At 47.6% G+C, this 12374-nt stretch overlaps 1 protein-coding gene across 1 annotated transcript; it reads left to right on the top strand.

Moving 5' to 3' along the window:
- Nucleotides 1-100: 100 nt before the first annotated feature.
- On the top strand, nt 101-7690 carry nell3 (NELL (neural EGFL like) family member 3). Its single transcript, XM_056434535.1, has 4 exons — nt 101-1036; nt 2584-3146; nt 3382-3448; nt 3931-7690. Exons 1-4 carry the CDS (start codon nt 433-435, stop codon nt 5466-5468), a joined length of 2772 nt encoding a protein of 923 aa, XP_056290510.1. The 5' UTR covers nt 101-432; the 3' UTR covers nt 5469-7690.
- The last annotated feature ends 4684 nt before the right edge of the window (nt 7691-12374 follow it).

The following is a 12374-nucleotide window of genomic DNA, read 5'->3' as shown; positions in this document are numbered from 1 at the left end:
GGAAGGTGAAGGGTTAATGTGTGGCCGGGGAAACCTGATGCTAATTAAGTCTCAGGAATGCCACATACTGACATCGCGTTTCTGTGCGCGCTCAGAGTGGCTCGGGCGCGCACAGAGCCGGCGGTATAGTGCGCGTGCCTGATGGTTTTACTCCGCGCTGACAGTCGGTAGACGCCAGTCTCCCCGAACCCCGCAGCTGAAGGTAATGACGCGCGGTCAGGAAGCGCACATCAAGAGTCTCCTGTGTCGAGTTAGTGGTCAGTTTCCTCTGAAGGGAGATCGGAGCAGTGATGGACTTTGAGGCTCTTTCTTTTCTTTTTTTTAGTTGAATCAGAGATCAAAAGCTTTAACTTGCATTGTTCTTTTTTCTTTGTTTGCAGCAAGAGAGAGAGAGAGAGAGATTGATATCTGACGCCTAAAAGTAGGAACAACATGTTTTTAGTCACACCAGTGCTGTTGCTGCTGTTGCCTTGGGTCTCACTGCGAGCTGCCGCAGAGGTTTGCCGCGGGGCGCAATGCCACGGCGCGGAAATCGGCGACCCGAGACCGTGCACCGGAGCGCACTGCCCGGGGAGCAGATCCTCCAGACCGCTGCGGCAGTTCAACCCGGCGACGCAGGGGAGAGCGGCGCACCACCCGTACCCGAGAGCGGCGGCGGACGCGGCGGCGAACCCCGCCGTCCCGCCGCTTCGCTTGCGCCACAGCGACGGAAGCAGTGGCAGGCGCACGAGAGCGCCAGAAGTTGTACCTGCGGGTTGCACCGATGCGGTCTGCGCCGCACAGTTGAAACAATCTCAGCCCACTAATGACACCCGAGACTGCCGGGGGATCGAGTGCAGACTGCCGCTGAGGATACGGCCGAGAGCTCGCGCGAAGTCTTGCGCGGGAGAGGGTTGCGCCTCGGAGGAGCTTCCTCCGGTGCTTCTGTCCGACAGAGCCGCGCAGTTCCTGGGAGATTATCCCGAGCTTGGATATCCGTCGTCGGAAGTCGGCGGCGCGGCTTTGGGTGTCCAGCTCACGTGTGACATCAAGCCAGGTCTGCTATCATCACCATCACCATCATCATCATCAGCATCATCCGCATCACCATTCTCATCTCATACTTTAATTTAAGAGATTACAGGCACGATGCTTTTCCTCCAAAATGCTCCCTGTGCTCAACTGTGCACCAGTCTAACCAGTCTGGTTGAGTTATGGCTTCAAAAGAAGTTGGTCAATTATAATCCAATTGCAAAGAGATAATTGTGCCATGGAGACCTTGGGGAAAGTGTTTGGTTTTTATTCAGATATTGTCTTTTTTCCCCATCTCCAATTTGGAATGTTTTTGAGAAATATGTTTTAGCAAGTTTTGGATAAGAATTTAAGTTTTGATTATGACAGGTTGAGATGCTGATCACACAGACCCCAAACCTAGTTTATTTGTAGAAGAAGAAAAAAAACGAAACAACTTTGTTGACCTTCAGAACCAAAATGATATCAGCACAGCGACCAGAGCAGCTGGAGTGGAAACATGTCTGTGAGTCAGTTGTCCAGAACATGTCGAGTGCTTTGATGTCGGCCCACAAAGGAAACTTTAATTGCACTTGCCAGCTATAGGCCAATAAAAGAGGGCCAAGGGGTCTCTTTTAATCCCTTCCTCCATGGCGCTGTTTAAGAATAACAACTCGTCTGATCGCATATTTCAGTTCTCTTCTCAGCTCTTTATTTTTCCATCCCACTGTCCATCTTTTTACTCTTTTTACATATTAACCCATTGCACAGACTGTACTATTTATATCACTTTGCACACTGTAATATCTGTATACTAGAATGGGCACTCGGTAGAGCGCATACCTTCGCATATCACAAGATTGAGCGTTGACTTATGAACATTCTGGCATTAGTTGCATGCCAATTGGATAAAAATTGACCGTGCTATGGTAAAAAGAATATGTTGACCTTTCCATGACCTTGACCTTGCCCGTTGACCCGATTGATCCCAAAATCGAATCAAATGGTCCCCGGATAATAACCAAACATCCCACCAAATTTCAAGCGATTCAAGAAGATTTGGACCTTTTCATGACCTTGACCCTTGACCCGATCGATCCCAAAATCGAATCAAATGGTCCCCGGATAATAACCAAACATCCCACCAAATGTCAAGCGATTCAAGAAGATTTGGACCTTTTCATGACCTTGACCTTTGACCCGATCGATCCCAAAATCGAATCAAATGCTCCCCGGATAATAACCAACCATCCCACCAAATTTCATGCGATTCGGTTTAAAACTTTTTTTGTTATGCGAATAACACGCATACAAATAAATAAATAAATACACGGCGATCAAAACATAACCTTCCGCATTTTCAATGCGAAGGTAAATATCTGTATACACCCTACTCCCTGTGAACATGTTCTCCCTATGTGTATTGTTTTTCTACTGTGATTCTATTATGATTTGTGTATGTATGTTTGTGAGTTAAGTTAAGTGTATAAACTACTGGATGACCTAAATTTCCCTCGGGATTAATAAAGTATCCATCTATCTATCTATTTCACTTTGCATTACCCCCCCCTCCCCCCCTCCTCTCTCTCTCAGGGGAGAACGAAGTTCCCTCAGAAGATGCCCTCATCTTGAACCTCCAGCTGGCCAAGGGGCAGGAGAAGCTGGTGGAGGCCCTGCGCGCCCAGCAGACGGTCATCCGCGACCTGCAGCTGAAGCTCGGCGACCAGCAGGAGGCGCTGCTGTCCCAGCAGAGGGAGATCCTGGCGCAGCAGAGGCGCATGTACGACCAGATGGAGGTGGTGAAGGCCCAGTACGGCCTCCTCCTGGACACCGTCAAGCAGGTCTCCTTCCAGGGCCTGCAGGGGGAGCTGCAGAGCTACTTCGAGAGCCACCTGGCGGGTCTGCAGAGCCAGGCCCGCAGCCACCTGCGGAAGTCCTACGCCGGGCACAAGATGGACATCGACTCCTCCAAGGCGATGGACGTGGTCGGGGAGGCTCATTTCCCTCAACCTCTGCTGGGTTGCCGGTCGCCGTGCGGGCAGGAGGAGTTCTGTGATTTCCAGAGGGACCCGCCTCAGTGTGAGAAGTGCACCATGTGTCCACCGGGCTTCTTCCTGATCTCGCAGTGTTCAACCACCGCCGACAGGATGTGCCAGGTATTGCAAAATCATGTTGTATTCACACCCTTGTTATCATATTTAAAAACACACTGCTGTCTGTTTGCATGACGGTGAGACGGATATCTGTACTTTCAGCTGATTGTGGTGGAATCAGTTTGTTTTCAAGCATACGGCCGCCATCCCGAAACTAAATAACAGCTTTTTTGCAGAGAGATGAAGCAATAATTAAGAGTACAAATGTATTCACGATGGATATTTCTTTGAATTGCAGGACAGAGATGAATGCCTTGAAGTACCGACCATTTGTGGAGAGCGAGTAAAGTGCCTTAATACTCCCGGTAACACATCGTTGTTTTTTTGGGATACTTAACCCTCCTGTTGCCTTCGGGTCAATTTGACCCCATTCAATGTTTAACCCTCCTGTTACCTTTATATTTACTGACATATTTTACCCTCGGGGTCAATTTGACCCCAGAAATTAAAACCTCCAGAAAATTATTAGAATTAATATTGTTTTCCAAGTTTAAGTGTGAGGTACTTTATGTTTGTTTGTTTGACTACCTAAATAGCCCTTTAAATATATATAAAAAAGTTGATATTTCTTATATGTTTGACACAGTGAAAAACAGCCTGGGGTCAAATTGACCCCAAAGAACACCGACATTAAACATTGAATGGGGTCAAATTGACCCTAAAGGTAACAGGAGGGTTAAAACAATGAATCTGAATTGTAGGCAGAGGAGAAAAAACAATATTTCCCTCCGATTATTTCAATTTGAGAACGCTCCCCGTGGTTTTCTCCCCCTCTCTCTCTGCACAGGGGGGTTCAGGTGTCTGGGTCTCTCTCAGAGAGAAGCGGTGATGGGCTTGTGCGGCCGCGACTACTTCTTCAACCCGGAGCTGCGGGAGTGCCAGGCCTGCTCCGACTGCGAGGGCGACCCGGTGTCCGCCCCCTGCACGGCCGTCGCCGACTCCCTCTGCGGCCGGCCTTCCGACGGCCGACTCTCCCGGTCTTGGAGTGCCGACGTGGGAATCCCCCCCTTCAAGACCTCCGGCGCCCACATCTTCCCCGGGCTGCAACTCGACATCCGAGGCGAAGAGAGCGTCGACCTGCTGTCCAACGCCGGCGGCCGCGTGACCTTCCTGCAGCACGGCCTCGTGTGGCTGGATCACAACTTCGCCGTGAAGCACAGCTGCAGGAACTTCCTCCAGGTGGGCATGAGGCTCAACGGGAGCCAGGAGGAGGAGGGGGGTCGCGACCTCAGCGGCGTCCGCATCGAGCAGCCCGACGGGAAGTACTTCCAGGGCGTCAGCGTGAGCAGCGGCGTGGAGGTGGAGCCCCAGCACTCCTTCGCCCTGCTGCTGAAGAGCCCCAACCAGCACTGCAACCGGAGCACGGACCTCCAGCTCTACGCCGCGGCGGCGCCCTCCCTCAGCCTGCTGTGGCTGTCGCACGACACCGGCGCCGTGGCCATGACGGCCCAGACGTCCCTGCTGACGCACTACCAGACCAGCTACCGGCCGGCGTTCCGCGTCACCTCGGTGTCCGACGCGTACATGGTCGCCCTGACGCACGACGACCGCGGCGTCCGCTTCACGGAGGGCGGCGTGGTGAAGTTCGTCCTGCAGCAGGCGCTCTACTCCATGGGCCACACGTGCGTCCGCGAGGGCTTCTCCCTGATCGCCTACACCGACCGCAACGGCACGGGCCGGGAGGCGATGCGGGCGTTCAAGACGGGCGTCAACTACCGGGACACGTCCATCACGCTGTGCGGCGCGGTGGGCGTCGCCGCCGGCGACACGCTGAGCTTCGAGATCACGTCGCCGTCCCAGTGCAACATCCGCTACTTCGGGGACAGCAGCGGGATCAGCGTGCTGAGCCTCATCTGGATCCCCTCGGCGGTGTCGTCGGCGCTGACCGCCACCGTGTCCAGGACGGGCCTGCCCTCCGGCGCCGTCAGGAATAAGCCGCTGACGTTCCGGCAGACGGGCGCCGACACGCCGCAGGTCAGCTTGGCGGCTCGCTCCGGGGAGCCCGGCAGCCGGAAGAGCTTCGTGTTCCACGAGGAAGGGACGGCGAGCGTCGCCCTCAACCTGAAGCTGATCCACTCCTGCAGTATCGTGAAACTGGCGGTGCAGCGGGCGGCGGGTCAGGGCGAGCAGGCGGGTCCTGTGGCTCAGCAGGTGTCCGGACATATGCCCGAAGGGAGCGAATGGGCCAGTATCGGGCTGAGGGCCTCGTTTCCGGTCCAGAACGGCACGGCGCTGTATGTCACTCTGGACTGCATCCGCGGGCGAGTTAACCAGATCACACACGAGGGCGGGACGAACATTTCAATCCTCTGGGTTGCAGTGTGATCCAAGAAGCGTCTTTTTTTAAATTTTGTTGTCGTTTTTTAATCATCAATGCATTTTGTGAAAGAAAAAGACAGTTTTGCACAGGATTGAATTGCAGAGCAGATTCAACAATTTACCAAATAGATAAATATGTTGTCGTATTATTGTTTTACATGTATGTTCCGTCACCTGTTTCGACTTTTATTGTGAAATCTCTTTTGGGAATGAATAACATCCTGTAAGTACTGCTTTCGCTTGAAGTACTTCGGCTGGTTGAGCAGTGACCAATTCTGTGTGTGCGTGTGTGTGTGTGTGCGTGTGGATGGGTGTGTGTGTGTGTGGTTATGCATGTTCAGTGGTGCTTGTTATATATATGTGTGTGTGTGTGTGTGTGTGTGTTTATGTACACGTTGGCATGCCTACCTTTGTATGAGTCGTTTAATATGTATATCCTCCTCTGTCCCTGCACATATTTAACTTGTGTACTGTATGTAACAACCTTTTTTTATTTTATAAAATCATTTGGCATTACAAATAGTTAAACATTACGGGAGATCGATTCCACTCCGCTGGTTAGCTTAGCTTAGTTTAGCTTAGCACAATGACTAGTCAGCTAGCCTAGAAACAAATGGCTCCTCCCAGCACCTCTAAAGTTCAGAGGTTTATCATTTTGTTTATGGATTACATAAACAAAGAAGTCCATCAAATGAGGAGCTGGTTGGTGTATTTTTTTATCCTTTTGACAGATCCAGGCTGTTTCTCTCTGTTTCTCGTCTTTGTGCTAAGCTAAGCTAACTGGCTGCTCTTGCTGGCTTCATATTTACCGTACGAACGTTAGAGTGACATCGGTCGTCTGGCAGTAAGGCCTTTACACACTGACGCCGAGACAAACAAACAACACAACAATGCTAAATACTTGCATGTTTAAATTTGTGTACATTTTCATTATGCCTGTTTTTTTTAACAACATGATTGGTTGAAGCCATTATTCAAACGGCGAAAGCTCAGAGGAATCAAAAAATTAAGTGACACAAAAAGAACACTTCGCAAAAAATACATTGACGAGCGAAACAAACGCCCCCTCCGTCAACCGTCTTCACGCATTTCCCAAAATGTCAAACTATCTCATTAATGCTCTGAAGAGTCATGAAAGATCAATCACACATGCTCGATACACACTTTCATAAGCAGGAGTCGGTATTTTACGATGTTTTTGATATTTATTTGCCTTTTATAAAACGGGACTTTTGTATTTACTCTATAGAATATATACACTACCGTTCAAAAGTTTGGGGTCACTTAGAAATGTCTTTATTTTTCAAAGAAAAGCACTGTTTTTTCAATAAAGATAACATTAATCAAAAATACACACTATACATTGTTAATGTGGTAAATGACTATTCTAGGTGGAAACGTCTGGTTTCTAATGAAATGTCTTCATAGGTGTATAGAGGCCCATTTCCATCAACTATCACTCCAGTGTTCTAATGGTACATTGTGTTTGCTAATCGCCTTAGAAGACTAATGTCTGATTTGAAAACCCTTGTGCAATTATGTTAGCACAGCTGAAAACAGTTATGCTGGTGATATAAGCTATACAACTGGCCTTCCTTTGAGCTTGAAGTTTGAAGAACAAAATGAATACTTCAAATATTAATCATTATTTCTAACCTTATCAATGTCTTGACTATATTTTCGATTCAATTTTCAATTCATTTGAAAAATAAAAGTGAGTTTTCATGGAAGACATGAAATTGTCTGGATGACCCCAAACTTTTGAACGGTAGTGTATATTTGTCAGACATGAGAAAAGTATAGAAATATGTTGTGTATGTGGTAAAGCGCTGACTAGGCAGTGTTGGTGTTCATTAATACATGCAGCCATAGCCTCCGTCATACGTTTATTTGCACGCGTATAGTTTAACATTGTGTTATGAAGTAGGCAAACATCATACTTTGTTATTCTTTTGCCTAAATGCTGTTTCCCTGTGAGGAGTTGCCCATGCATATCGCTCCTAATTGCCCGTGTGTGTGTCCTGTCCTCTAAACAATTAGGCATAATTAAGTGTTTCATGGAGTTGGCAGCGAAGCTCGCCACGAAGAAAAAAAATGTCAGATTCATTCTCACTTCATTATGTGTGAGGGGTTTCTTTTTGCTTTCTGTGGTTGGGCTCCCTGCACATGTCAATGCATGCATGCACTCTTGTTCGACACCAAATAAAATATACCTATGTTTAGCCAGACTTTAACGCCAGCTTGTTAATATTGTAATGTGTTACTTTTAGTGTAACGCAAAGCATTCCTGTCCAGCCACATCGTTTGCCATCTGACGTGGCTTTAATTCCGTGACATTTATTTCACTATTTTTCCATCACGTTTAAGGTTAAAAGTTTAACATTATAATACCGTTTAATCTCAAACATACTGGACCTCTTTTGAACCTTATTAAACAGCTGTAGGTGCCAAAATTGCAGACATAATACGCGGAAAGTCATACACTGTATTTCCTCTCAATTGGTCCTAATCAAGGTGAAATTATTCTTCCATCCATAACCTATTGGAGAGCTGTGCTCTGGTTTAAACAAATAGCCTGTGAGCCAATGAGAGGGAGAGGCAGAGGAGAGAAAAAAAGAAAAAGAAAGTCTGCTTGTGAAAAACAATCAAACGTGTCCGTCGACTGCCTGAATTGAAAACAGGTGTTTTCGGTGGAGCGGCGCTCCAGATGTCCGACGCTGTAGATCAAATGAGACGCGCAGCACTTGAAGACTTTCAGAGACATCGGAGGGAGAAACGGGGACTCTGAGGAGCGAGAGTGCATCGAAAAGCGTCGTCTTTTTTACATTAACGACGGCTCGAATGACTAATTGTAATGTTAAAGGCCTCACTTGTCGCGACGAGGAGAGTTCTGACCTCACTCTGTGGTTCCCCGGAGCCCGATTACTCTTCTTTCAGTTAGCCTCAGACCTAAGCCAGCCTTCGTCGTTGTGTTTTGGTTGTCCGGCCAACAAATCCCACTCTCATCGTCACCCGCATAACCCAGCAGATGTTTCCAATGCAAAAAAAACAAAAGCCTTCGATAACTTCACCTTCTGCTTCCCAGCTCGCCCCGAATGGCAGAACAACAAAGAAGCTGCGAAGTCCCAAAAAAAAGAAAAAAAAGTCTGGCTGCTGTTGTGAAGAAACAGTTATTATCTCCTGGAACGACTGGAGGCCAAAGTCAAAAAGGGAGATGAGACACGAACATTCAACAAGCGGCCAGAAAAACAACAACTTTGAAGGACAACCGTAGTTCCAAACCCCCAAAACCGGGACCTTTAAGTGTATCGCACATTCAGACGAGGAAATGCGAGGTACCCTTTACAACGAAACGCAAAGTCTTTGCCGGCGTGCATCGGTGATATAGTCGATTCTTTAGAGCTTAAGCCTGAATGGTTGAGAGTGAAGCCATGAGAGAGGTCAGAAGGAACCAAAATAGTCCCAAAAAAGGGCCCAGAGAAGCCGAAAAGCTGATCTGAAAACCACTAAAAAAGCTCCATGGAGCCGAGAGCAACTGCAGAGTCGGGTGACAAATCTCTGCGGGTTCATTACTACGATCTACTCTTTTCTCATAAGTACTCATGCCATGCTTTGTTTATATAATACAAACAAACATTGATTAAAGCTGATATTTTATTACACGGGGTAACATTCATCTTCCACAGCCACTTTAAAACCAAGATGTAACAAAAAAAATTGGCTCGGATCCGACTCCTCGGTCAAGATTAAACAATCAACCAAAGAATTCTTAAAATTCAGTGAGTGAACGCCGCGATGCCTTCATGTCACCGTTCGCCGCTGGTAAAACAGAGAGACGTCATTCATCGCCGCGTTGCATCTGTTGTGAGTTTGTCGGCATTCTGAAGGGATTTTTTGTTTTGGGAGGTTCATTCGGAGTCTCCAATGAGTCCAGAGCCGTTAGCACAACGTGGCAATCCAGTCCGTCTCACACCACGTTGTGTTCACAGAGTCTTTAACTCGATACTCGACATTATTCACTCACGGGCGCGTGTTGATGTCGAGGTGAACGCCAGTCCTCGCCCCGGCCCCCCCAGTCCTCACCCCGGCCCCCCCAGTCGGCTCCGATGTTGACTTAAAAAGGGACAAAGCCGGAGACGAGCTCGCTTTAATCACTAGCGGATGTTGCTGTTGGAGCCGAGGCCTCTGCAGGGAGACGTTTAGGCCGTGTGGTCTGATGCCACGGTCCGTCACGCTGGTCGCCGACGGCAGATTTATGGGGTGTAAAGAACGTCCGTAATGAAGTCGTTGATTTTTGTGGTTTTTTTACACCGCTTTTTAGGGTTCTTTTGAGAATGAATTATATTAAATAATCGAAAGAAAACTGTGAGAGCCAAAAAACTAAACACTCACATGCAAAAAGTTTCAGTTTGGTGCAAATTCTTCCCAAGAACCGCTGGCCACATCTAAACACCATTTTTCATCGCGCCATTTAAAATTCGATGACGTCATTGAAATAAAAAATATATACATTAAACTCCACGAAATCAATATCGTTCGACACACTTCATCGTGTGAATAAATTAATCTTTTCGGACATCGCTTCCCGGGAGCCTCGTAACCACGGTAACCCGTTTACAACCTCGCGTGACCAAATGATGATTTGGGAGAACCACGACGTCTATTTTGACGTCTATTTTGACGTCTATTTTGAAAAATATATCACACCTTGCAAAGTGGAATCTTACATTTTATTACTAGTAACATTACATTTGGCCAATTAACGTTATTTTGCTGTAATATTATGCTCGTCGCATACTACTAGATTCATACTCTGGTTACCTTCGCATTGAAAATGCGGAAGGTTATGTTTTGATCGCTGTGTATTTATTTATATATTTGTATGCGTGTTACTCGCATAACTCAAAAAGTATTAAACCGAATCGCATGAGATTTGGTGGGATGATTGGTTATTATCCGGGGACCATTTGATTAGATTTTGGGATCAATCGGGTCAAAGGTCAATGTCAAGGTCATGAAAAGGTCAACATCTTCTTTTTACCATAGCACGGTCAATTTGTATCCAATTGGCATGCAACTAATGCCAACATGTTCATAATTCAATGCCCAATCTTGTGATATGCAAAGGTATGCGCTCTACCGAGTGCCCATTCTAGTTGATATGTGCATTGGAATGTATTTATGAATTGTTCAGCGTGCGTTTGTGAGTCTAACATATTTCTAAATCCTTCTGTGTGCATTTGTAAATCGAATATATTTGTGAATTGTTCTGTGCGCATTTGTGAATCTGTGTGTTCGCATTTGCAATTATTGACACTGATCTGACCCCATAAGTTTAGACTCATGTAAAAAAAATATATTTAAAAAAAAAGAACTTCCAGGACAACCGAGACACATAAAAGATGAATTATCTGCTGGCGGCTTTGAGGAAACAGAAGCGATGAGCGGGTCGTCTCAGGTTGTCGGGTATCTGTCGTCTCCTTCCTCTCAAAGCTCCTCTGTCTCCGGGTTTCTCTGCTAGCTACTCGTTCTCCATCATCCTCCCTTTCTCTTTACTCATCTGTCTCACGCTCTCCGCCCTCCTGCCTTTCGGCCATCTGGTGCCGGTGTACTTCTCCTCGTTAGAGCGCTTGCTGACGCGTGAGGAAACGGGCCGGCGGGCCGCGGCCACTCACACAAAACTGTCCGAGTCGACCATCGCGGCTCCTTAAATACTCCGAGTGAACGGTTCCTCCAGGTCTGATCCGGACTGAGCTTCATTTTCGTGCTCTCTCGCCGACCTTCATAATTGCTGCGTCAAGGGCAATGCTACTACCTACCTGCGTCTGTGTGTGTGTGTGTGTGTGTGTATGTGTGTGTGTGTGTCTGTCTTCATGAAGAGGCCATTCAACGCGCTGATGATGAATAATAGGTTGGCTGAATGTGAGCGAGCGAGCGAGTCCCACTGGTGTGTATTTAAATGGAGGGGGTGGAGGTGGGGGGTGGGGGGGTGGGTGGGGGTGGGGGGAGGGGTGAGATGCGCTCTCACTCATATCAACTCCCCGGTGGTCCCGGAGGGTAATTGCTTTCTCCGACAGGCGCTTAAAGATTAACTATCTCACTGAATGCATCCATACAAATGACTACAGCGCATACCACTATGAGTAGAGGTGTGTGCGTGTGTGTGTGTGTGTGTGTGTGCAGTGCTTTGCAACATAACATAGTATGTGCTTAGGTTGTTCATTTACCTTTTTTGTCGTTTCGTTTTTGCAAAAATTATTGCGAAATATGTGGAAATGTGGGGGACATTTTTTGAACTCTTCCCCATGAGATTGTTGTGGCTTCTAACGCGGGAGACTGGAAGGATGTAACACGAGCTGCCCGGCGGTTTGTTTACACGCAACCGTCTGAGAATTCGGTTGTTGGTAAAAGTTTGGAAAAAGCGAGTCACTTTAACAACAACAAAAAAGATACACTTGGCGGCTGATGTGACGAACCAGCTGTCAATCAAACCGAGCGAAAAAAACACATCTTTTCTAAATGTTCTAAACGCCTTGAGTGTCGTTCTTTTGCTTGTTCTTTCTACCAAGCATGTTGTTTTGAGCAAACAGTTGCACACACACTCACACACACACACACCAGAATGCCTCGCCACACGCCACATCTGGAAGCGGTCTACCCTGAGAGCGGTGAGAGTCAATCAAAAACAGTCAAACCAGAATAACCAGGAACACACGCTGGATGTCGGGGTTCCAAACCGACAAATCCACGTTTAGCCGCACGCTCCCGCCGCGCAGCTGGCGAAATAACACGAGGATAATTATGGCGTCTATGCAATTTCATTTTTCACCCGAGCGTGGCGGCCTCCCCCCCCACCCCTCCCCCCCCCCCCCCGGAGGTGACGACTTTCACGTGTCGGTGAAGCAGCGTCAT

This window comes from Pseudoliparis swirei, chromosome 16 (genome assembly GCF_029220125.1).
Source record: "Pseudoliparis swirei isolate HS2019 ecotype Mariana Trench chromosome 16, NWPU_hadal_v1, whole genome shotgun sequence".
NCBI classification, from domain to species: domain Eukaryota; kingdom Metazoa; phylum Chordata; class Actinopteri; order Perciformes; family Liparidae; genus Pseudoliparis; species Pseudoliparis swirei.
Note: the sequence above shows the minus strand (reverse complement) of the source record. Positions and strands in the feature narration are given on the sequence as shown.